Consider the following 25,082-nt stretch of genomic DNA (forward strand, 5'->3'; position numbering starts at 1 on the left):
GGAGTGCTCATGGGTGGGGGAGGGGGTCACGGTGAGTCTGGGGTGCCTGATCTCCGACATCTCCTCACTCCCTAGGGGACTCTGTGATCGTCATAGCAGGGCTCCCCACCCGCAGGACACTCAATCCCCATGCTGCCTCTCCATGGCACAGGAACTGCTCTCAACAGGGCTTGGGTTTTTGTTTACCCCACCCTTCACTCCTGGCCTCTTGTTAGGGACCTGCAGGTGGCTTCTTTTCTTTCTTTCTCTCTTCCAGAGACTCCATTATTGTCTGCTGTGTAAACTCCACGACAAGTGTATTTGCCGGGTTTGTTATTTTCTCTATTGTTGGCTTCATGTCGCACATCACGAAGAAGTCAATCTCAGAGCTGGCCTCCTCAGGTAAGCAAAAACCCAGGGTCTACTGCACCAGCAACCTTTGAGAGCAATTTGCCAGTGAGCATGGGATGCTCCCAGGTCTTTCCTCACCAGGACCCAAACATGTAATCCCTTTTTGCACGGCCTGCTACCAAGATGTGTCTCACGCACTTGTGGCTGGTCTTCATTGCAGTATGGCTTCAAGGGGCATCTCCTCCTGCTTTTAATGTTCACCTTCTTTTAATGCTGAAGTTTCATGTGCTTTTGCTGCAGTAAAATATTTAGGACATTTGCTTTCTGAGGCCTGCCTACAGAGAATAGATACTGCCTATATTTTCAGTAGATGTGCTCAAAATTTGGAGTCCCTCTTCCATGTGAAATTTTGAAATTGTAATCTCAGAATAATTTTTTAACCAGGATAGGACTGTGTCTTTTTGACATATTTTGAAATTGCTGTCTTCCCAGAAAAAGCTTTTATCTCAAGGAACAGCATTTTGTGACGGGAAAACAAAAAAAGACATCAGGAAAGTTATAAACAGCTCTGAATATCAGTTTATCTCTCTAGCAAAGTGCTGCGGCTCCATTTGGTAGCAGTAATTTAATGACTGTCTTGCTTGCAGGAAGAGAAAAGGCAAAGCCTTGCCAGTCATTTCTGCCTCACCAGCCTACCCCTCCGCACCCCACCGTGTTGGTGTGTCATGGGCGAAGGCTCAGGTGTTTCTAGCTCCTATATCAAATACCTGCAATTCTTGACTGTGATCGTTGTCTCTCTGTTCAGCTGTGGCCCTTAGCTCAGACTTCCCGTCAAATGCTTTATAAACGTGGGCTCATCCCTCTTCTCATTACCACAGGCCCTGGACTGGCTTTCCTCGCCTACCCGCAGGTTGTCACGCAGCTGCCCCTGTCCCCGCTCTGGTCGATCCTCTTCTTCTCCATGCTGATGATGTTGGGTCTGGATAGTCAGGTGAGACGACCCAGGGACAAAGTGGGGTAAGATATGAAGATATCTTCAGATATGATGGTGTTGTCCCCTTCTGCACCTTGGGATATTGATGAGCAGGGTTTTTTCTTGCTCTTCCTGGTGAGACACAGCTGCATGAAACAAAAGGTCCTGTGTGGTCATCGCCTCTGCGCTCTTCCCTAAAGTAGACATATACTGGTATCTGACCACTACCCAACGCACCAGTCCTTGTCCTGCTGCCAATTAAAAATAAGAGTAATGACCAGCTTCCAGCAGCCCAGCAGAACCAGTCAGCCGTATAAGAGACAATCGCCACGTCCCTATTCTCCGTTCAGATCAATTTTTGTCCCTAGTGAAGTGCCGGTGCTGCTGCCTGGGCACAGCATGTCCCCATCTTGCTGGGTGACCCTGGCAGCTCTGCTCACAGGGTTTAAGTAGAGCTAGCAGGAAATTATCCCTGCCAAAATGCTTTGGGGCAAGGAAAAAAGGAAAATGATTTCTTTCAAGTAATAACTGCTTTGTTCTCATAAAACATGATTACCTCACCCCCAAAATCGGTATGTGAAATAAGGGAAATCAGTATTAACTGCTTCATTCCATGCATTCATGGTAACAGTTTGTGGTCACAGAATCACAGAATGGTAGGGGTTGGAAGGGACCTCTGGAGATCATCTAGTCCAACCCCCCTGCCAGAGCAGGGTCACCTACAGCAGGTTGCACAGGAACGCGTCCAGGTGGGTTTTGAACGTCTCCAGAGACGGAGACTCCACCACCTCTCTGGGCAGCCTGTTCCAGTGCTCTGCCACCCTCAAAGGAAAGAAGTTCCTCCTCATGTTTAGGTGGAACTTCCAATGTTCAAGTTTGTGCCTGTTACCTCTTGCCCTGTCCCTGGGCACCACTGAAAAGAGCCTGGCCCCATCCTTCTGACACCCACCCTTTAAGTATTTATAAGCATTGATAAGATCCCCCCTCAGTTGTCTTTTTTGCAGACTAAAAAGACCCAAATCCCTCAGCTTTTCTTCATAAGAGAGATGTTCCAATCCCCTAATCATCTTGGTAGCCCTTTGCTGTACCCTCTCCAGCAGTTCCCTGTCCTTCTTGAACCCAGGAGCCCAGAACTGGACACAGTACTCCAGGTGCGGCCTCACCAAGGCAGAGTAGAGGGGGAGGATGACCTCCCTCAAGTCATGGCAGCTCTCTGGGTATTTTGTGAGAAGCTCAGTTTGGATGCTTTGTATTTCTTTATGGTGTCACCTTGACCAAACTGCATTTCCTGTGAGGCAAGAAAATGTCGTTACTTTGGCATACTTTCACAGGTTAGGGTAGAAAGTCTCCATCTTCTCTACTCCCAGGAGCTGGGAGGAGCATCTCTGCACCAGATACCGGTCTCCAGCCAGACCCAGTGCTCTGGCGCAGCATGCACAGCTTGTGCTGAGAAAAGCACTGATGCGGCATTTGAATTAGGGCTGCGAGGATGGCAGTGTGATGCAGTTGTTTTGGCATTGTTCTTGATAACAAAAGTGGCCCCAGGCAGAGTTGAAGCAGCCTGGCCTGGTTCGTGGGTTGTCGCGTTAAGAGGACTGTAGTTGCGATATTTGTCTGTCAGAGTCCCAGGACTTCCACTGATTTACTGTCAGAGTCCCACCAAAGGACTTTCACTGAATCAGATTCACAAATAATCGAAATTAGTTATTTTTATTGAGACCGACAGTTGCAGATTCGAGATTGCCGTTGATAAATTCACTAACTACAATAGCGCTACTTAATTAAGGTTAGTATTGCTAGCAAAAATAATGATAGTACAACAACCCAGGGTAACATTCAGCGGAGGGTGAAAGGCGCAGCGCTTACCCAGAAAGGCGTCCCTGCCTGGGGTGGAGGAAGAGAACACAGCCCATCCACTGGTCTACCAGGTATCGAGTTTCTTCTCTCCCAATTTAACAGTCATTTTCTCCATCCTTTTATCCCCCAAATTACGAGGTTTCCCTCCCCTAGGTGACGTGTAGCATGATTTGGGTGGAGAGATGAGTGCTATAGTCATATATGTTTAGCATGATCTCTAAAATCCTCATTAGCCTATACAGGGGTGTCAACTTTAATATGCATTTCACAGGTTATGAGGCAAAGGTCAATTATCGGGCATGGTAGCTTCTCAAGGAAACCAAGAACTACACAAAGTCTCTGTTATCTTGATTTTACTGTCTCTGCTGACGAAAAGCAGGGCTGTCCTGGCTCCCCGAGACTACCCCGTCATTTATGTATCCTGTGATAGCCAGACAAGCATTCACTCCCCTGGGTTGCACAAGAGATAGCAAAGCCAGCCTTAATTGCTCTTTGAGCACAGAGACTTCACCTCATAGTCCATATTCCACATGGGTGAGCGGAGGTAGATCCTGGCAGAAGGAAGGAGCCGTGCCTTGGGAAAGGCTGGCGCCTGGGTACCCTGTCTGCTTTGCCATCAGATAATTCTTACAAGATATTTGAGGGGGAAGCAGCTGGATGTAGCAAAAGCCCCCCACAGAACCCTCACAAAATAAAAGAAATCACGGTCTCTGTGTTTTTACAAGCGGTGATAGCTTTTTTGTGATAATTCCTCATAAAAGTAGCTACCCAGTGAAGCAGTGAATTGCAGCGTGCCTCCCTTTGGAGGGCGTCAAAATCAAAGGCTCCTTCAAAAGCCCGTGCTTGGTCTGTCACATCCTTCTCTGTGCCCGCGTGCTCTTTCCTCGCAGTGCAAACCACCAGTGCAAAATGGATGCTCTCTTGGATTACATGTAGCCTTCATAAGCCCAAGTTTAGTTTGTCGTCAGACTCAGGCCTGTTCTTGAAAAGTCACACCTGGTTTCCAGGAAAATCTAATCAACCAAATCTGGTTTTCAATTATGGCACACTCCCATAAACACATCATAAAGTTCACGTCTGTGTTACCACAGACATTATTTGGCAAATAATTTCAAATAACAACTAAATGTTCCAAAAGAAGCTACATTTACAGAAAAAAAAAAAAAAAATTACTCTCCATGGATTATTCACTCAGCACTGGTAAATAGTTCGATACATGACAATAAGCCCGCTAAGCACTGTGTGGAATTTATTTGCTGCATTTGCTTCTCAAAAAAAAAAAAAAAAAAAACCATTTGAAATTCTCCAAGTCCCTTCTGACAGCTAGTCTCGGAGGGCAGGCAGTCTGTGGGGGGTTATCATTGCCCAGAGGAGGAGGAGGAAGGCGGCAGGAACGAAGCATCAAAAGGAAAACAAGCTTTTTAAAAAAGCACAGATAAGTACATGTGAAGAAGCTTTGTGTCTGCATGCTGGAGCTCTGATTCAATCAAAGACATAATTAATAACATGGCAGCTTATGCATATAAGACAAATCACACAGGCTGCAACAACGGCTGCAATCACATTTACATTTTGAAGTGTCCAGTTAAATACCATTCGTGGTATTTGCAGATGGTGAGCAGCTGTTTTTCATTTGGTCATTCATGGCTGGGCCATCGGGCTTTTCTTGCACCCTGCGCCCCCAGGGCTGCTGTGCTGGGGCTGCCCCTTGTCACCAGCCGGGCACGGGGCTGTAGCAGAGCGGAGATGCTGGGGAGCCCGGCCAGCGAAGGAAGGCAGGGCTGAGATCTGCATTTGCAAGCAACCAGCCCCAACGATGGTGGGAGTAGGTCCACCCATGTCCATTAGCTTCGACAGCGAGTCTTCTGCAGAGGCAGCGCAGCTACATCTGCCTCTTTCTGCCAGGGTGCTCGTCTCGTCTGCAGCTACTTGAAGGGGATGGATGACCTATATTGATAGACACGCGCCTCCCTCCTGTGGCCCCACTCGCCGCTCGTGTGCCTTAATGTTCACTCTGCCTCCCATCCATCCGGGTTTTAGCTCTCTTGCGTCTAGACCCTCTTGCATAATATGCTAATGCTTTCTTTTAACCTACCAGTTTCCAGGTCAGTCATTTTCTCCCCAGGGGAGCTCGCAAGCCTTGTGACTGCAAGCCTGCGTCTGTCCCATGTGAGGCCGCCTCTCACAGGTTATTCATGAGGAATTCCAGCTGCCAGCAGCGAGACCCACTCTCTTGGCCCTTTGCTGCACATCTGGCGGCTGTGGTCGATCCCCCCGTGGCCCTGTGGGTCCCGCTCAGGGTGCTCTGCCTGGCTGAGGAGGACATAGCAAGCCCCTGACACTAGGAGAGGGTGGGAGACAGATTTCCATTTCACACTAAAGAGCCACCTATACTGACTACCAAGCCCAGATTATCGGACCCATGAGCTTGTGTAATAATTAACCCCCTGAAGGGGAGAAAGAGCAAAGGAGAAAAGTGAATGGAAACAAAATCTTTAGGAGAGAAGCAGTGTCATGGGGCGAGGCATGAGGAAGAACAGAATATGTGCTAAAAATTATGGCTGGAGAAGGTGAGAAAACCGAAACTTTTTGGAAAGCTGACTTAAGTGTATGCACGTGTGTGTGTGCGCACGTGTCTGTGTCCACCTGCACGCAGAAGTGCGTGCACAGGGCAAGGCTGAGATCAGGAGGCATGACAGTGACCCGGATCCCCATCGCTCCTGAAAGCAGCACGCTTTCACCCAGGTGCCTACTTATCTCGTGTGAGCATTTCAGGTTGGGTATGTAAGCTGTTAAATGTGGACACCAGGCCAGCCAGGGAGCCACCGTCCCCAGGGCTGGGAAGGTGAGCCTGCTCCATCTGCATCATCTCTGAGGCCTGAGGTTGGCATGAGGCAGTTTTCAGTAAATGGTACAAAGGCCATCGCCTCGTTTATGGCTAGAAAAAGCAGCGTACCGCCATTAGTTTCCCCACCTCATCCATTACACATTACACACCAGCTTAATTTTGATGTGAGGCAAAGAGATTTCAACTCACTTGGTAGCCCTGGTGCCCATCACCCATTTCCCTGTCTTTCTCTCTGTGCTTTCCCTGACTTTGATCCCTCTTTCTGCACCAAAGGGCTGTTGGTTTTACTCCCTTTCGTTATCTGAAGCATCTTTTTCTTCATTTCTTCTCCACTGGACACCCCTGACATCCACCCTCTGCCCCTGACCACTTCTGCCTCCCCTCCAAACCCTTTTCCCTCTTTGTCTTGCCTGGTGTTAAACCTCCTGGCCCTGCCCATGTCTCAGGCAGCACCTGGCCATGCATCCACATGGAAGGAATAGCTTTCGACAGTGTTTTTTTTGTCATGCCGGCTCTTCACTCTGTGGTGCCAGCTCAGTCCTGACTCTTCCAGACAACAAGCCATGTGGGATGGGGTGAAGAGCTCGCTGTCAATGAGTATAAAGGCAGCTTAACCCATGCCCAAATGGCAAAAGATACTTTAATAGCACTTGTGTCCAACATAAAAAGCTTAGCTCATTAAAAATCCGAGTTGAAGCAGTTGAGCTTTGATGCTGTGGGAATGCCAGCTTTCCACACTGCACTGGGCAGATATAAAAGCCTGGGCAGAAACATCACCCTTTGCCTTTCTCTGTCTCACATGGAAGCCAACCCCAGCAGCTAGCGGTGTCCAAGCTCTTCCACTGTCCCTCCTAGCTATAGGCAAGGCTCACACTCCCTGTTTTTCTTCCATACATCTTTCCAGCCCTCCGGTGCTCTTTTTAGTCTACATACCTCTACCTCTACCTCCACTCTAGGGTTTTTTTAATTCTTGTCTCCCTATTCAAAGCTGAATCTGAAAATGCCAGCACTTTCTAAAGCGCTCTCCCAGGGACAGGGACGTCCCTGACATCCAAGAGCAATGAAAACTCTTTCATTTTCATTGCAGTGGCTTGTACGTTTACTGAGGGCAACCAGGGAAACTAGGAGCTTGCTGCCCTCATAAACTTCCCAGTTATTTTTGCTAGAGGCATGATGTGCTCTCCCAGAACTCCCTGTTACCAGTGGTCTCTGCGAGTGAAATATAAAAGTGAATCTCACAATTTAACAAGAAATAGGAGGGAAGGATGCACTTCGCATATATACAGTCCAACTGTCCTCATGCCATAGGGCAGAACTAGTAGGAAAGCTGATCTGAAGGTAACACCCATGGGGGGTTCTTTATTTGTTATGGTGCAGACAGCACTAATACACTGTTCTGGGTATAGCACTGCTCAAGCCAGCCAGGTATTTTCAGCTTTAGAAAGACCATGTGCTGTGAGGATGGGCTTTTAATGTACTGCATGAACTTAATGCAGTGTGCTGGAAAAAACGTGAAATAAAGTGAAGGACTGGGTAGTCGGAGATGTTGTTATTATGTACATGCATGTAAGACTGGGCAGTGGGTAATGCAGCTCCTTAAGGAGTATTTTACATCATTGAACAGAACAAGAGCTGCTGCAATATGCTGGGAGGAACACACATGAGAAAGGTAAGAGCAAGCAAGGTCCTACACGTGTCCCAGCAGCAGACAGACGCATTGCTGGGACAGAGAGAGCCTTGTAGCACGCAAGAGCAAGGCAGTGGTGGGGAGGGCCTAGAGAGTTCGGGGGAAGGAAGAGGAGGTTTTCCACAGGAGGCAGAAAGCGGAGATTTATCTCGGCTAAGATTTTAGGTATTTAACCCTGGTGCTTTTAGCTCCCTCTGTATTCATGGAGGAGGGAGAGAGGCATTTTTCAGAAGGTGTTTTGGACCAATTTTGTGCAGAGGTGCCTCCTTTTCTATTGTCTGAAGAGAGCATGTTATGCAATGAGGCTCCCAATTTTGGAGTTAAAGGTAGGAGGTTATGATGTCAGGCTAAGGTACTTATATATGTCTTTGGTGTATATGTTTTCCCATAGTTCTGCACTGTGGAAGGGTTCATTACAGCGCTGATGGATGAGTATCCTCATCTCCTGAGAGCCAGGAAGAAGGTCTTCATCGCAGTAGTCTGTTTCATCTCTTATCTCATTGGATTCTCCAACATCACCCAGGTACAGATAGCCTTGCTTGTAGCTCCATTCATGGCACCTCTCTAGTCACTTTGGCATAGCACAGCAGCACCAAAAGCTTAGGGAGAGGTGTCAGCACACCTGGGAGCCATCCTAATGCTGGATAAATGGGCTTGCTCATCACTGCAACATCTCAACTGACTTAGGATGCTTCCATAATTTTTACCACCATCCTGTTGTCAGTCTGGCTCATTTTTTTGCTCTCTGCAACAAGGGTTCAAGCCACCAGAGCCCAAGAAGAGGGAACGTTTGGTGCAAAGGGTTAAGGTAACATAAAGAAGACCAGTCTGTTGGGGCCCTGAACCTCTGTGGCTGAAGCCAAGGTTCACATATCTGGAGGTTAGGGCTGAGTGGTCTGGAGACCACTTGTGGAACACTGTAGGTTCATGAGGAGGCAAGGCAGCAAAACTCCTTGCGGGGGGCAGAGCTTACTAAGTTAAGTGACTCCATCTAAAACAGAGAAAAGTAAGAAATCTTAGTGAATCTCTGCTTTTCTCGTTACCCTTGGCCATGCCTAAACAGGCTGGCTAATTGTCTGCAAGAGCACATCAGTTTTGCTACTGGGAACAAGACTCCAGTGGAAAGAATTGGAACTCTGGCTCTACTGTCCAAGGAAATTAACATTAAAGCCAGCAGACACAGTTAATAGCAATCCAAGGAGCCAGCTGATATTGTCAACCATAATCTATAACTAAACTCCTTGACCCTGGTTTTGTCTCCTCAGGGTGGCATTTATGTCTTCAAGCTGTTTGACTACTACTCAGCCAGTGGCATGTGTCTTCTCTTTCTTGTCTTCTTTGAGACCATCTCGATTTCTTGGTGTTATGGTAAGCACAAAAGACCGTGCTCCTTTGTTTTCTCCATGGGCACAGTGAGTTAATTCAGAAGCTTCCCACAGTGAAGCCAATGAAAACTTTGCAACTGAAAATAGCTTTGGCTGATAACTCCAGAAAATCAGGAGTGGAAGGCTGTCATCACACTTCTCCAGGACACCACAAAGGCCTCTGCGCAAACTGGCAGATGCCTAGGGTCCTGCCCTCTGGTCCTTCAAGAGGACACCAGGAACATGGAAGCTGCTAGCACAAATTTTTGTGTCACTTACCCCATCCCCTCCAGTTAATGCTTCTCATGCGACACCATTATCACCCTCTTGCTGTGGCTGGCCCGTGCTGTGTCACGAGAAGAGGTGATGACTATGGTGCTGAGATGGGATTGTTTCTTTCAACACTCATTTCTTCTTGTAGGTGTGAACAGATTTTACAGAAACATTGAAGAAATGATTGGCTACAAACCTTGCATCTGGTGGAAGATCTGCTGGGCCTTCTTCACTCCTCTTGTCTGCCTGGTAAGAACAGAGGCTTCTTATGTACAGGAGTGGATTCAGAAGGACCTCTTACTTTGGATGGGCTGTAGGGGAAACACTGTGTTCTCAACCCAGTATAGGTCTGGTACAAGGTGGTTCTAGGCAGACCTGAGATGGGTAGAGTAATGCAGGAGCCTCTGTCACTCAGCCTGCTGCAAACCACCCATAAGAAAAGCTCTAGATGATTGTTTTAATTGAAATTATGCCATCAGTTCTTCACTCTGCTTCCTGAGATGCCAAAAGATAAGCAAATAATTTACTGTTTTAAAAAGGTATTATTGGTTCTGGTGAAGACTCTCAGCTACTCCAGTTCCAGCCTCAGCCCCTGATAGGCTTGTCAGAGCAAAAGACATCAGCAAATGTAGTAGAGCTGACTGCAGAGCAATTTAGGTTTTGCTGGTTCCTGCACTTCCAGTAGTGGAATGTGAAATGGCGTGAGAATGGCGTGAAAAGGCCAATGATAGGAAGATGAAGACTCCTGAGACCGTGTGTGACGATGCTGTTAACTTGCCTAGGAGCTGGTGTGGGGGCACTGATTGTCCAAATAGTCTGGTGAAGAAGGAAATCAGGGGTATTCCAGTTCTAGCTTTTTACATAGGATCATTGGGGGAGAAATGATATAAAATTACCAGCTGGTGGGCAGAGAGCATCTAGACTAGTTTAAGGAGCTGTTAGGTTGCTGTAAGACTCTTGGGAGCTAAGAGCATAGTGAAGGAAAGAATGGATGGATGGACGCTGATTTTGCTTGCCTTCACCTGCGATGGCTGGTGCTCTTTTCCCAGGGCGTGTTCTTCTTCAGCGTGGTAGAAATGACCCCCCTGACACTGGGAAAATATGTCTATCCTGCGTGGGGACAAGGCATCGGTTGGCTTATGGCTCTGTCCTCCATGGTACTGATTCCAGGATACATGCTGTACTGTTTCTTCACCTCAACGGGGACTCTCCGGCAGGTATGAACGTCTTCACCACTCCTCTTATGCTGTCTGCGTAGAGTAAGCCCCCCACTGAAAGAAGCCTAAGAAGAACCAAGCAGACTCTGCTCTGACAAAGTTGTCAGAATGCTTCAGGTCGGTGCCGCAGGAGCTCTGCTCCCTGCAGGAGGTCTCAAATCAGCCCCAGCACACAGGATGGTCTCTGGCGACATAGGCTCACTGGAGAGGACTTACAGGCACAACTAGGCACTAACATGTCTAAATGGCTGGGAGTACTGCTGAGCAGCACGTGACTGGCTGCATCTGGCCAACTGGGTAGACCTCCAGGTAGTTTCCCCTTAGGTCAGTCTGTTGTCCCTCATTGAGCTTTATGTTGTCACCATCACAAAAATGGAGCCCTCTTTGCCTGGATATCTCTTTGGTGCAGGCGACTGGAGCCCTGGAAGAGACTGGGAAGAAATCTTTGAGGTTTCTTAACCCAGAGAAATCCCAGTTCCCAGAAGTCCCTGGCTATGAGTGTGGTTACTTGACACGTCTCAGCAGAGAGATCAGTGTCCTCCAAGCGTGAAGCTTGAAATATCTCAGGGCTAGGACCTGCTAGTGACAAATGTGCACAGCAGTAGTTTGTCATGTGCTTTGTAAAGGGCACTCAGTGAACAAGGGGTTAAGAAGCAATGTAGACTTTTATTGAGGACCCGTAACACCAACAACTCTGATCTTGTTGAAAACATTTTTAAAAATAATTTGAGCAGGGTTTTATGTAGCAGTGAATCATGAGTCTCTGTATGTCATACCTAGTAATTACTGTTAAGATTTTATTTACAGTGTTGACATTCAGTCTTGAGAGCACTGTGCACAAAGTCCCTGGCTCGATGCTGTCTGCTGCGAGCTACAGGTGTAAGAAGTCACCGCTGGGGTGCAGATATACGGCTTTCCCAGCTCAGCTGCAACAGCCGCCAGACGCCATCTAAATCCCATGAGTTTGCTTCGTGGATGCTGTATTTTGAATAAGGTTTAATTCAGAAAGGTTTTGGCTGGAATTGCTGGACTGAGGTCAGCTTCAGGGTCTCAGCCTCTGAGGTCAAGTTGCAGGTGGCGTTGACTTTCCGTCCTCCCTGCTCTCCATTTGGATGGGCTCTGGAGGGGGAACAGGGCGGGTTTGGTGTCTCAGATCTGCTTTCAGTTTCTGGTCTCTCATCTGACGCCAAGATTAGGTTCTTGCCATTTTGTGTTGAAGGCCAGAGGCAATTCCAATAGTACGTCCTTTCTCAGCTGTTTCGAGGGCTTCTTATCCCCTCATAATATGAGCTGGAAAAGAGGGAAAAGGGAAGACCGCAAATACAGATATGGCTTCAACCCTTTGCTTGGGCTCAATCCTGTTTCCAGTAGGGGTTGTGAGAGCATGTCCTGGCTTCCAGGGGCAGCTCATGAGCGTGTTTCCCCCCATGCCCTCAGCACCTCCTGCAAACCAGCAGTACCAGTCAGCAGCTGGTGTGCGCCCTCTCTGTCCCGCTCTCCCTCTAACAGCACCCACACATGTCAGGAGACCCAGACCTCCTCCCCACTGTTCACAGACCCAGGAGTGAGCAGCAGATGGCAGCAGGAAGAAAGTAGGCTTCTCTGTGTGTGTGCGTGTGTCAGTACCAGAGAGACAGAGAGAATTTTTGGCCTTTTATATGCACAGATCCTGGATTAGTTTGTAATAGAGCTGGAGCTGGAGGGAAATTAGATGCCAACGCTGAATAAAGTGGTTTTGACAGACAGGAAAGATTACAAGTCATTTTGATCCTACTGAGCATGAATGTGAGGGGAGGAAAAAAAAAAAAAAGACAGACCATGAATGGCAGAAACAGCTCAGTGAACATTTCAGGGACTTCACCCAGCAACAGCCACTTCAGCGGTATTGGAGAGCAGGAGCTTGTTTCCCTTTGCTGGGAAGAGCTTCTTCCTGACTTAGTGATGTCTATTCAGGTCAGGCTCGATCCTCCTCTGCCTTCTCTTCTGCAACTTGCGGCATTAGTCCCTCCCTGACAGGGAAAAGTGATTCATTCTTCTTCATCACTCCTGATGCTCGGTCCCCACGCCTCCAGTAATGACTTGCCCCGCCATATTTCCCTGGGTTCTTCTTTCACTTTACTTGGCTCTGCAATTTTCATTTGATCAGCTCAAGGTGACAGGAACTGCTGCTGGTGCAGAGGTTTGTGCAGGCAGACCGGTCTCATCTGCATCAGCGGCACAGACCGCAGCCTTCTCAGCCTGCTGTAGCTAGTTAGCGATGCTTTGTAGTCTATCCCAGTTGAAAAATTACGGAAACTGGGAAAACGGGTCTGCCCTGAAGCCTGTGACATTGCAGGTCTCAGTCCTACTTGCAGCTGCTATTGCCTGGTAACGGTTTGCCTGTGTTCTAAGGGTATTTCAGATAAAAGGAGGAGCTGCTGTGCTGAGTGCAGCACCAAAGCAGAGGTAACTGGCAGAGGCAGGCGGTGGATTGCTGAACCCTGATGGAGGAGTAACTCCTGCCACACACACTGTCCCCTTCCCTATAACTAGGGCCACCTCTGAGGCTTGGGGTGAGCGATCACAACCCTCAGACACTGCCATGCCCCAGCTGTCCCACCACTGTTTCCCCTGGTCCCCCGGCTGACGCTCTCTCTCCCTTCATTCCTGGGCAGCGTTTGCAGCAGATGACACAACCCAAGCCAGAGGTGCACGCTCAGAACAATGGCCTCCAGCTGAAGACGTCCTTGAACGGGAGGGTCTTGGATGCCCCCGTCTAGGAGGAGAGCTCGGACCTCCTCACCCTGCCCTGTAGCTGCTCGTGCCATATTGTCCCTCGAGCTCCTCCGGCACAGCTCGCTGTCCCCGGCTCCGTGGTGGCTTTTGCTTGTCGAAAAGAGGACCTGGCGGAGGAACACTCTCGCATCTCTTCCTCCCGTCCTGGCTTACCAAGGCCCTGCACGAGCTGCCGCCAGGGGGTTGTGTGGTGACCGTCTTCATCCTGCAACATCCTGGTCCAGGCTCTCAGGCAGGAGCGGCCAGTGCCCAGGTCTTCCTTCTCCTGACAAGAGGTGATGTTTCTAGAGAGCTTAGACTGATGGCTGACCACTTCTCTGTTCTTCTTCTTGCCTTGCCATGTGAACCTCTGCAGAGCATCCCATAGCACACAGCTGTGCTGTCACCCCGGAGAGCCAGCTGGCACCAGGTTCAATCCCAGATTGTTGTTGACTGATCTTGCATAATCCAACACCAGCAAATGTATAACTGGAGGGGATGTGGCAGAACAAGGGATTCCAGTGAGGAGTCCAGCATGCTGGTAGCTGTAGGACATCACCCCAAAACTAGAAAAGGGCTTCAGGACAGTGAGTGCTGCTCACGGGTGCCATGTTTCAGCCCTGCGCAATCTCCAGCCATTATCACCACATCCATCGGGGCTGCCACAGTGAGGTAGAGCCTAGCAGAGTAGGCAGCCTTTTTCTTCTGGAGCGTCCTGCCCTCACCAGCTGTGTGCAGTAGCCATTCCCTGACCCTAAAATGCATTTAAGAGGGCTTTTTGCTGGAGGCTGGAGTTTTTGCTGGAGGCTGTCCTGGTCTCCTATACTGACCGTGCTCTGCTGCAGTCGGCTTTGTGCAGAGGCAAGAGGTCTCCCATGTGACAGGGAGACTTTCCAGCACTGTGCAAATCTCCCCCCAACTGGAACAGGGTAGTTCCTGCCAAACACCCTCCCTGGGTGGGAAGCAGTAAGATGCAGCATAGTGCCCACGGGTGGTTTAGCTTATACCTTTTTCAGGAAGTGGCAACATCTAAATCCCAGCTGGTGGAAAGCAGGAGCTCCTGAGGGAGCTGGTAGGACGTAGACACCATGCTTAAGCCCACCGCTGTGAACCAGTGCTGACTTCCCTTGGGAAGTGCCTGTACAGCCAGCTGCTGGCGCCGGCACATCGCGACTCCCAGCAGCACACGCATCACAGGCGGCCGTGAGCTGTTGTAGAAGATGCCGGAGAAGGCTGGGAAGTGTCTCAGAGCAGTCCTAAAGCAGCAGCACATTTCTTGGCTAGAAAGCCTTGAGAAAGGAGGTGGCTCATCATAGCACCATGTGCAGGTGTGACAGTGATGCTCCCGTTTGTGACAGCCTCCCAGTGACCCCACAAGGAGACACCTGTGTACTCAGAGCATTTGATGAGCACCCGTCATACGTGTGCACACATGGAGTGGCTCAGTGCCAATTAGTCTTTCCCCTCCCGTGACACCCTGACAGCATCACCACATCTGCTCGCACCTCCAGGTTCAGCTCAGAATCAGTAAATTCACACAGGAGTGTCCAAGAAAAGGTATGTCCCAGTCACACTTCCTACCAAAGGGTCTGGTCTTGTAGGTGACATGCTGAAGTCCCCCAGGGGTCCCACCCCAGGTGCCAGCTGAGTGATGAGCCTTCAAGCAATTGCCCCGCACTCCCACAGGAGCCGCAAAATCACAGAATCACAGAATGGTAGGGATTGGAAGGGACCTCTGAAGATCATCTAGTCCAACCCCTCTGCCAAAGCAGGTTCACCTAGAGCAGATTTCACAGGATCACGTCCAGGCAGGTTTTGAATGTCTCAAAATGACGCAGGTTGGCCCCGTACTGCCTGTCCCTGGGACCAGCCAGTGCACGGGGCCAACCTGCTCTTCTGCTGGCCTTCCAGCCTGAGGATCAGCAATGTAAAGAGGAAAGAAGTTGTGTGGTTAAGGCTGAAGAACCTTTGGGGTTGGGTGCCCTGCCAACTCACCAATGTATCTCAATTAAAGTTGCTTTAGATGTGTAACCAATTTGTGTTTGTACACGTGGCACATCCTGTGTCCCAGCTCTTAGGGGTCATGGCTGCCAGGCCTTGAGTGCATGTTTGTAAGTCCCCAACACCACGAGCCACGATCACGCCCTGTCCCGCATCTAATCATTAGAGTGTTTGCCTCAAAAAAATCATAGCTGTTAAATAGACATGAGGAAATGCTGAATTTACAGGCTTGATTGGTTGTAATGCCGAAAGCCAAGCACCGAAAGCTGCAATCATAGTTCATCACAATTAATCTCATCTAGTCACAGATGTGTCATTTTTCCTTGTCCCGTAATTGCCAGCACTAGCATAGCTGAAATTTTCTGTTCCATTTCACCTATTTTTATAAACTGAGGGATAAAGGAAACCACTCTTTATATACATGTATATCCTTTGAGAGGGACATCTGTGTTGAAAACAGATGTTAACCTCTGATTTTTTCAGTAATGACCTTTACTAGAAACCTACTTTTGCCTGTACATCCAGATAACGTATCCCCCCTCACCGCCCTTAAATACAGACTGAGAGTTGCACAGGTGGGTGATGGGCAAAGGAGTCAATTCTTGAGTGAGGCCTTAAAACCATGGAAGACCCCAATTTTTCCAACTTCATTGGGGCAGCTCAGGTCTGAGGTAGAACAAATCAGTGTCAACAGTTATTTTTGAAACTCTTGGCCAAAGAGCTTCGTTGCTGGGAGAGCCTTTTCAAAAGGTTGTACTGTCCAGGTTGTTCCTCCAGGGGAATGGAGAAGGAAGGGTCCAGACAACAAAGTCCCTTTCCTGGTTCCTGAGGAAATCCCTAAATCTACACTTCCTTTTTGCTGGGATTTTAGTCCCAGATTCTCTCTGACTCGTGGCCTTGTGTGTGGCAGGTGCACTCCAGGTGTAGCAGCAGGGGCTACCCCACATACGGGCTGCTCATAATAACAGTGTTTGATGATATTTAAACACTTGGTTAGTTTTCTGTCTGTGACCTTCTCCTTTGTTCTCCCTCCTGCCCTGCTCCCTTTCATTCTCTTGCCTCACTTCTTCCCCACTGTCACCCGTCCAGTGGAAATTATCTGCCTCAGCTTGCTTCTTCCTACTTTTTTGCTTCTACTACTGTCAGTTTACAGCTCTCCCTCCTTTATTTTCTCCTTTATGTTCTTTCCTCATTTCTAGCTCTCTCTACTATTGCCAGCCTCACTTCCCTGCTTCTCTCATGCGTTCTCCCTCCGGCCTTATTACTTATTCCCGCGTGCCTGTGGCTCAAACTCTTGCTGTGTGCGTGTTCAACACTTCTGCCTGCTGAAAGCTGGAGCTCAGGAGCTCAGGACCCCATGGAGGAGCTCAGCTTTTCGCAGGATCTGGTTCCTAAGAACCAATTTCCATCCCAATATCAAAATTATAATGAAGTTCCAGCTATCTTCTCTTCCTCTTTGTACCAGAAAGTGCTGTGCCAAGCAATGCTGTCTCTGGGTATTACTAGAAGAGACGTTTCAACCCATATTCCACCAGTCTCTGCTGAGCTGTGCCTGTTCTGAAAGGTTTTGTGGCCTTTCCTGTTTTTGCACTATTTTATTTCCACCATGAATGCTTGGATCTGTGAAGGCTGGCATTCCTAGCCTTGCAGGGAGGAATTTGCCCATACTCGAGCTCTGTCTGATTGACTGATCCTCTACTCCAGCATTTCAAACTCATCCCATCCTCAGTGCTAGAAGAGCCTTCCCACCTCCATCGCACGCAGGTTTCCTCCTAGGGAGAAGGCAGGGGTGGGATCGGCCCCTCGAGCTCATCTCACGCCTCAGAAATGCCACTATGGGCAGGTCCAGCGACGCAGCTGTATTGGGGCGTTGACTTTTTGATGTCAGGCCTCGGGTAGCAGCTGAAAGGCACGTGCCATGCTCGGTGCCAGCAATTCCTCTGTAAGAACCGCTTTCGTGCCGTTCCCACGGTGCATCACCTCTGCTGACCGCCGCTCTGCTCCTCTTTCCTTCTGGCCCACCCAGTAGAGAGGACACGTGCGTGGCCAGTGGGTGGGATGCTCCCCTCTCCCCCATGCTGTGGTTCAGAAGGGGATCCCATTCCTCTGTGCTCACCTACCTCGCTCCTGCCTTTTCTCTGCCCCCTTGCCTCCCCCCAGCACCCGCTGGCCTCTTCCTCCCACCACGGGGGCAGCTGCTCAAAATAAGCCCCCGTGAAACCTCTTAATTCTAAGGAGCTATTTAGGGAGCTGTACTCAAATCCCTCCAAAATCCTCTTTTCCCGGAGGGCTGTGAAAAATAAAATAAATGCCATTGCCCCCACCCTCACTGCAGCAGCGGGGGATGATGGGGGGCGATGGGAAAGGCAGGATTGCTTTGCTGCTGCTCAAGAGCCGCTCACCCTGGAGATGTGGGTGCAATCTTCTCCCCCTGGAGAGGGGAGCTCTTCCTGCTGCCATTCTCCCAGATGTTCTCCAACAGCTGGCAGCTGGTTGTAAAACACGTGTGGAACGTCCACAACAGGATACCGATGCCGTGTGGCGCTGTAAGGCTTCGGCTAGCCGACCGCCGCGTTGCTTGTAGTCTCTCCACACCTCTATTAAACGACGTGTTGGGTGCAGTTGTGCTGTGCGTCGGAGGGTACCCTCAAAGCCAGCGTCCTTCTGGATGAGCAACTTGTCCTTATCCCTCTCCTGTCCCGGGGGGAATTCTCTCTGGGACCCTGGTTGCATTTGGTGGTGATGGACAAATGGGGAGGGGGGTCTATGCCACTAAGGGGCACAGCCGCTGTGGTTTTGCTTGTATTGAGGGCAGTGGCCCCACGGGCTACCAGGTCACTCATGGCGACAGAGCTTGCACCAAGCGCACTGCCTGCTTTCCTCAGGAGCTGAGAGCATGGATCATGGCGCTCAGCGCTGGATGACAATACTGGCACTGGAGGCCAGGTGGTGTGTCCATACAGCATGTTTGTCCTCTCCCGATGTCTGATCCCGCCTGTGTACAGCTCCAGGTATTGATCAGAGTCTACCTGAGCAGCTCAGGGGTAGGACGAAAAAGCTTGGAAGCTCTGAAATCTACTGATGACACGTGGGAACTAGGTCTTAAAAATGAGTGCAAGGACCATGCTTATCATTGCACTGCTTCAAATCCCTTGGAAAGGCAAGAGAAGCGATGTCAAGGGAGGGCTGAAAGATGGGAGGGCTCCTGTGGGGGCTGGCTACCATCTCCCCTCCACCATCTTGTCCACAGCAGCAGCTCCATCCTCTCGCTCTCCTGTCTCACCTTCTCTAGCAAGAGGCTTGCCTGCCCATGCCAGCTTTTCTCTCCTCAGCCCTGCTTGGTGCCAGTGAATGGTCAGCCCCAAATCTCCTGCACTGCCGGTTGCTGGGCCAGGGAATGGCCACAGTGGGCAGGCTGGCAGCAAGCAGTGGGGTAGGATCTTCAGAGTCTGGGGTGCCACCCCCTCCCTGCTCACCCAGCCACTCCTGTGCAGGGTCCGTGCTTCCTCTTTCCCAGGAGACTCCCACCACCTCCGTTAGCAGCCCTTCTGCCTGGTGCGGGCAACCAGTGCTGTTTCATTGGCATCTAACGGGGGGTGTCAGATGCTGTCCTCTACCCTGCTGACAGACTCCGTTGCCTCAAAGGAGGAGTACGAGGATGCCGTGAAAGCAAAAGCCACAGCGCTGTACACCCCATGTGTCCAGTACTATGTCCAGCTCTGGAGCCCTCAGCACAAGAAGGACATGGACCTGTTGGAGCAGGTCCAGAGGAGGGCCACAAAAGTTGTCAGAGGGCAGGAGCATCTCTCCTATGAGGACAGGCTGAGAGAGTTGGGGTTGTTCAGCCTGGAGAAGACAAGGCTCTGGGGAGACCTTATAGTGGCCTTCCAGTACCCGAAGGGGGCCTACAGGAAAGCTGTGGAGGGGCTGTTTGCAAGGGCGTGTAGCAATAGGATGAGGGGCAATGGTTTTGAACTAGAGCAGGGTAGGTTTAGATTAGACATTAGGAAGAAGTTCTTTACAATGAGGGTGGTGAGGCGCTGGCACAGGTTGCCCAGAGAGGTGGTGGCGGCCCCATCCCTGGAGACGTTCAAGGCCAGGCTTGATGAGGTTCTGAGCAACTTGATCTAGTAGAAGATGTCCCTCCTTACTGTAGGGGGGTTGGACTAGATGACCTTTAAAGGTCCCTTCCAACCCAACACATTCTATGATTCTATGGTTCTACGATTCTATGTTTTAACAGCTTTCCTCCACTTTCTGCTTCTTTAATAGTATGTTAAAGTGGTGCTTGTGGTCAGAGGTCCAGGCAGGTGTTGGACATGCTCAGAGCTGCACAGGGGCAGTGGTTTTGCCACCCTGGCCCTCAGGGTTTGTTCACCCCATCAGGAGCAACCCCCGGGGCTGGTGTCTCTCCCTCCAGGGCATCAGGTGCTCTCTCCAGCATAGGTCCTCTCATGTCCCCTCCCATACCCCAGTGGTGTGCATCAGGAGGGCTGCCTGCAGGGCCATGTGGCATTTTCCCTGTCTCTAGTGCTTGCCCTGGCACATCCCAAGGGGCTGGGACCCATGTGCAGCTGTTAACAGCTGGATAAAATGTTTTGAGCCCCACAGCCATGCCCATGGGGAAGCCCCAGGTGGTGGCCCCAGGGCAGACACCCGAGTGAGTGTCAGGGGACAGGGTTGACATCCTGGTGTCCCCACCACAGCGCTGGCTGAAGCAGCACTGCTGAGGGCAGCGTGGGGCTCCTGCCAAGCAGCCGTCCATCAACCCTGCAATGCTGTCAGCCAGGAAGTGTCCATGTCTGGAGACGCTCAGGAGAGGTTAGTGCTCTCCCCGCCGATACCTGACAGCCGTGACGCTGATGGAGATGCCTCCCGACAGCCCGGCATGATGCTGCTGCGCTGCCAAGAAAACAGCACCGGCCATGGCTGGGGCCCTGGGGAGCAGCCCTGGCCCCTCGGCTCGCTGCAGCCTGGCCACGGGGGCAAAGCCACAGCCACTCACAGGGGAGCACATGTCCCTACCACGGCCCATGGGGACGAGTAGCCCTCACCCCCATGGCTGTAGGCTTGTGCACAGCAGCCATGGAGGGGTTCATCCTGGCCGTATTCCTGTTCCACAGCAGCTTTCTCCAGGGACCTGTGGGGGAGTCCAGGTGTTTGTGCTTCCGGATGAGAAAACCCAATTCAGCAGAAGGTGTCTGAGTCACTGGTGTAATGATAGCAGGGAGGGGCTGGCCTCAGAGGGCTCCATAGCCACACCACAGGGCAAGTAACCTACCTGGGGGACATTCCTGCCTGGACATTGCATCCGCCAGCAGAGCAGGTGTCATGGTTTAATTCCAGCCAGCAACTAGGACCACACAGCTGCTCACTGACGCCTTTCACGCCCCTCCCCGAGTAGTGTAGGGAGAAGAGGGAGAAAAGAAAGGGGAAAAAAAAACCCAAAAAACTCATGGGTTGAGATAAAGACAGTTTAATAGAACAGTAATGGAAGTAATGGAAGAGGATAATAATAACAATAGTAAAAGAATATACAAAATAAAGTGATACAACACAAGTTGCTCTCACCACCCAATGATCAGTTTCCCAGCCCGTCCTGAGCAGTGATCACAGATTCCCGGCCAACCCCCATTTATACACTAATAGACATAACAATATAAATAACATACATTTATACACATCTATGGTATGGAATATTCCTTTGGCCAGCTTGTCCTATCTATGCTCCCTCTCAGCTTCTGTGGGAAAAAGTCCTTGACTAATGTTATCATCACTTAACAGCAACTAAACCAGTATGTGTTATCAGCATTATTCTCATATATATCCAAAACACATCAACCACTAGGAAGAAAATTAATTCTGTCCAGGCTGAAACCAGGACAGCAGGGCACGGCTGCCTGGCTGGATGTTTTTCTCCCTTTGAAGGGTGAGTGGCTCAGAGAAGGCTTTTGGCCCGTTCGCACTTCATTGTGCTGTTTGGGAAAACACAAACACCCCCGCCATGACCCTCTAAAGAAAAGCACCCACGAGTTTCGTGCTGATGCTGCTGACCCAGCTTCAGACAAAAACCTGCCCCATATTTGTCCAGATATGGGGTTCTTCAGTGTAAACTCAGCCCTTGCCATCAGCCTGAAGAGCGGTGCCTCCCATCTGCTCAATGGCTCCAAAGCTGCATACACAGTCTTGGAGGTCCATCAGCCCCTGCGCCGGCCCTGGGGGATGAGGGGCAGGACACGGGGACACCCAGGCCTCAGCATGCCTGCAGTGCTGGCCACCTGCCCATCCCCAAAGAGCTCGTGTGCTTTCGGCCACAGCTTGCCCTTGTCAGCATGGCTAAGCCCTCCACGCCTGCTTGTGCATCCCTCTCTGGCACATGCTGGTGGACGCCAGTGGATGCCTCTTTAAAAATAACTCCTCTGTGGGGACAAGGACAAGAGACAGAGAGGGACAAGCACTCTTGGTGGGAAGAGGACAACATCCCCCTCTGCCCCTCCCGACAGTGCCATGACGTTCCAGCCGAGCGGCCGCTCCAGGTCGGTGCTAGCCCAGCCCCATGGCAGGGATCCGTCGATGTGCTTTAGAAGCACGTTTTGTCCTGCAGGAAGGAGAGAAAGAGAGCCGGCATCTCTGTCCCCCCTCTGCGCTTACAGCAAATGAGGGGATTAGGAATTATAATCCAAGAGCCTTATTTTAAAGCGGCTTTTCGGCTCTGTGAGGGGAACTTCAGTGTGATGCTCCTAGGGGAGCCGGGTGACAGAGCAGCTGTCACAGCCCCAGCCGCCGCAGGTGCTTGGGTAGCTGAAGCTCAGTGGTGCCCACTGGGATCTGGAAGGGGCTGCACCGGGTGATGCTTGGGCAAGGAGAAGGGTGTAGGGGAGAGCGAGGGGCTCTGCAGCCCAGGGGGCGTCCCGTGGCTGGGCATCTGCCTTGGCACTGCGGAGCATGTCTGAGTGGTGGGCAGGTGCTGCCAATGGATTTTTCAGGGGTTTCTGGATGCTTTGAGCTTTGAAAAGAAAGAAAGAAGGGTCTATTTCTTTGGGAGTGGAAGGCATTATTAGCCACTGCGTTAGCCACCACCATTTAAATGGGAGCGTGCTGGGTGGGCAGCACAGCCATGGTGAGAGATGTGCCGCAGCCCGGTCCCCCTGACAGCGTCCCAGCCACTGCCCTGTGGGGTGCCACATGCATCCAGCCCCCCCTGGGGATCCCCCATCCCCAGTAGCACCACAATCCCCAGGACACCCCCGAGCTGAGGAGACCTCTCTTCAGGGCAGAACCCCGGGATCTGAGAGAGAGTGGATGCTGCTGGTCCCTTGCGGCAGCATCTGCTCCTGGGATGCTGAGTGACAAACTGCACAAGCCGAAAGTGTCCTGTGGCCCCGGGGAAGCTTTTGCCCCTCACCGCTGGCAGCATCTGCCCCGGCAAGGCAGCGTGATCTTTCTTCCTTTGCACTTTTTCCCTCTGCTCCTTCCTCCCACTGTATTCATGGCAGACCCGTGTGAAGTGTTAGAAAACTGCTGGGTTTTTTTTTTCCCCTGGCATCTCTGCTGCCTTTCCCTCTGCTAATTATTATAGCAATGCCTCTTCTAGGGCAAGTCGACAGATGGCCGGGGGTTTATCTTTGAACAAGCTATTTAATAAGGGCTCCTGCTTTTCCCTTGCACATTTCTTTCCTGGCTGCTTGTCCTGAGCTGCTGGATGGGTTGTCCTTTTCACTGGGGATGCCAGAAGATGTGAGCTGAGGCTGAAGGCCGAGGTCAGATCCCAGGGGATGGGTTTTTTTCTTTCCCTTTAGAAAGGGAAGATAATTCTACCTGGGCTCATGTGGCCCTTACTGCACAACGCTCTTCCCTCTCTACAAAAAGATGTGATGGAGAACCAGTCCCCACAGGGAGGTGAGAAGGGCTGTGTCAAATGCTGGGTCCTACGAGGCATATCCTAAGTGTGCAGAAAGCCGATGTAAGCGCTGAAACCAGCATGCTGCCCGCTCATAGCGGCTGAAATCCGTCTCACAGGAACCGACCCGTGCTCTGGCTCACGCTGCCATCGGCTGTGCGGCTTTGCTGTGGCCCACTGGGTGCAAAGAAGGTAATTCCCGCTGTAGGCGGAGGGTGACAGGCTGTGACAGGGAAGACGAAGGAGAGCTAAGGTGTCAGGGATCGGCCAGCCAGTAAATGGGGCTGAAAGCTCACTTTCAGAAAGCTCAAGCTGGGATTTCCCCCCCCACACACTGTTGCTGACTCCCGGGCCCTGAAGGGGATGTACAAGGGCCCAAAACCTTCTGGGCCTGCTCCAGGAGCAATGGGAAAGCTTCCCTTTGCACAAGAGCGAAGACTGGGGAAACGGGAGGAGGCTTTGGGCACCAGCCACTTTTTGGCAATGCCTCAGTGGAGACACCAGCACCGGGCACCAGGCCCTGGTAGGGCCAGGCTCACTTCAGGGACATTTTCCCTGTTTTTAGCAGGCTTTCTCTGCATTTGGATTTCCTAAAGACTTTTCAAAGCCAAGTGTCCTGGGGAATTGATACCATTAGCACCTAGCACCTAACCAGCAAGAGGGTTAGCCTGGGTCTGGGCTCCCTGCACGGCAGGGCTGCAGCACAGCTTGCTGTTTTGTTTTCCTCTACCTTTATTTCCCTCTGCCTGGGAAGCTGAAGAAAGTTTTGGTGGCTTTTCTTGCCTTTTACTTGTATAATTACACTGGTAGTAACATCACCTGTCCCAGGTTGCTCCTATTTCTGCCAGGGCTTCTTGTCCTGGCGGGGAAAAAGCCCTGCTCATAGTGTCCCAGCAGAGCCAGCATCCAGCTCACTGCCGTCAGAGGCCGTCTGGCAGCCCCCCCGCTACGTCCTCATGTTGGCGTGGCCTGCACTGGGCTTAGCTTTTTTGGGCTTAGCCAGAGCCAGCACAGAGATGTCTGCTCAGAATATATGGATTTGTGTTCTCCTACAGGGAACATGTTGTCCTCCTCCTCCTCCTGTGCTGCCCCAAATGCTTTGCTCCAAGTTTTTTTTATGGGATGCAACGAATAGCTCATTTCAAAATTGTGGCGAGGGGAGGGAAGGGGAAGCAGTTCCCCTGTTGCAGGCAGCAGCGGGAGGCAGGAGGCTGCGGAGGCAGCTGTGGCGGGGGGGTTACCAGCAGCGAGAGGGTGGCCGTGGGACGAGTGAGCATCCCGGTACCGTACTGTCTGTCGGGCTGCGCATCGGCTGAGCAGAGCCCTGCAAAGCCTTCGCCTTTCAGCGCACGTCGCCCTGGCCTGACCTGGCTCTTTCCCAGCCAGCTGTGCAAAATGGCACGAGGTGGCAATGGAAGGGCACGGACGGCTTTAGCGCCCCGCGGGTGGGCACCAGTTTGCAGCGGGGTGTGGGAGGAGGCTGCCCTGTTCTCTCTGATTTAGCACTTGTAAATTCATGAGAGTGGCAAAGAGGGGGCCACCAGCTCAGGGAAATCCTGAGCGTGCAGCTGTGCGAGTAGAGGAGAGAGGAAATTTCTCCTGTTGCTGGCACTGTGTGAGTCCTATTTGATCAGCAAGTCTGAGTAGTCAGCATGAGGCTTCTGCGCATTTGAGATGAGGAGCTGAAATGTACTGAAAGTTCAAGCCTTCCATACTGGGAAGGAATAGGAAGCTTTACATGGAATATCAGGATGGGCACATTTCACCTAAAGTGTTTTTGCTTCTACAGCTTTGTCCCTGCAGTCCTGTGGAGGAAGATCCTTCCCTCTCCCCTTCCACTCCCTTTTTTTTTTTTTTAAATGAACTTGTTTGGGAGAC

General features: G+C 51.0%; 1 protein-coding gene across 1 annotated transcript in view; it reads left to right on the forward strand.

Moving 5' to 3' along the window:
• The window catches only part of LOC134507941 (sodium- and chloride-dependent GABA transporter 1-like), a 28,974-nt gene extending 13,908 nt beyond the window's left edge, over window positions 1-15,066 (forward strand). The window contains exons 8-14 of the mRNA XM_063318935.1: window positions 257-381; window positions 1,209-1,321; window positions 8,087-8,218; window positions 8,961-9,063; window positions 9,481-9,581; window positions 10,382-10,549; window positions 13,204-15,066. Of these exons, the coding sequence (XP_063175005.1) occupies window positions 257-381; window positions 1,209-1,321; window positions 8,087-8,218; window positions 8,961-9,063; window positions 9,481-9,581; window positions 10,382-10,549; window positions 13,204-13,308 (847 nt within the window). The 3' untranslated portion in view covers window positions 13,309-15,066. The remainder of the gene's footprint in view (window positions 1-256; window positions 382-1,208; window positions 1,322-8,086; window positions 8,219-8,960; window positions 9,064-9,480; window positions 9,582-10,381; window positions 10,550-13,203) is intronic.
• The last annotated feature ends 10,016 nt before the right edge of the window (window positions 15,067-25,082 follow it).

Source organism: Chroicocephalus ridibundus, chromosome 1 (assembly GCF_963924245.1).
Source record: "Chroicocephalus ridibundus chromosome 1, bChrRid1.1, whole genome shotgun sequence".
NCBI classification, from domain to species: domain Eukaryota; kingdom Metazoa; phylum Chordata; class Aves; order Charadriiformes; family Laridae; genus Chroicocephalus; species Chroicocephalus ridibundus.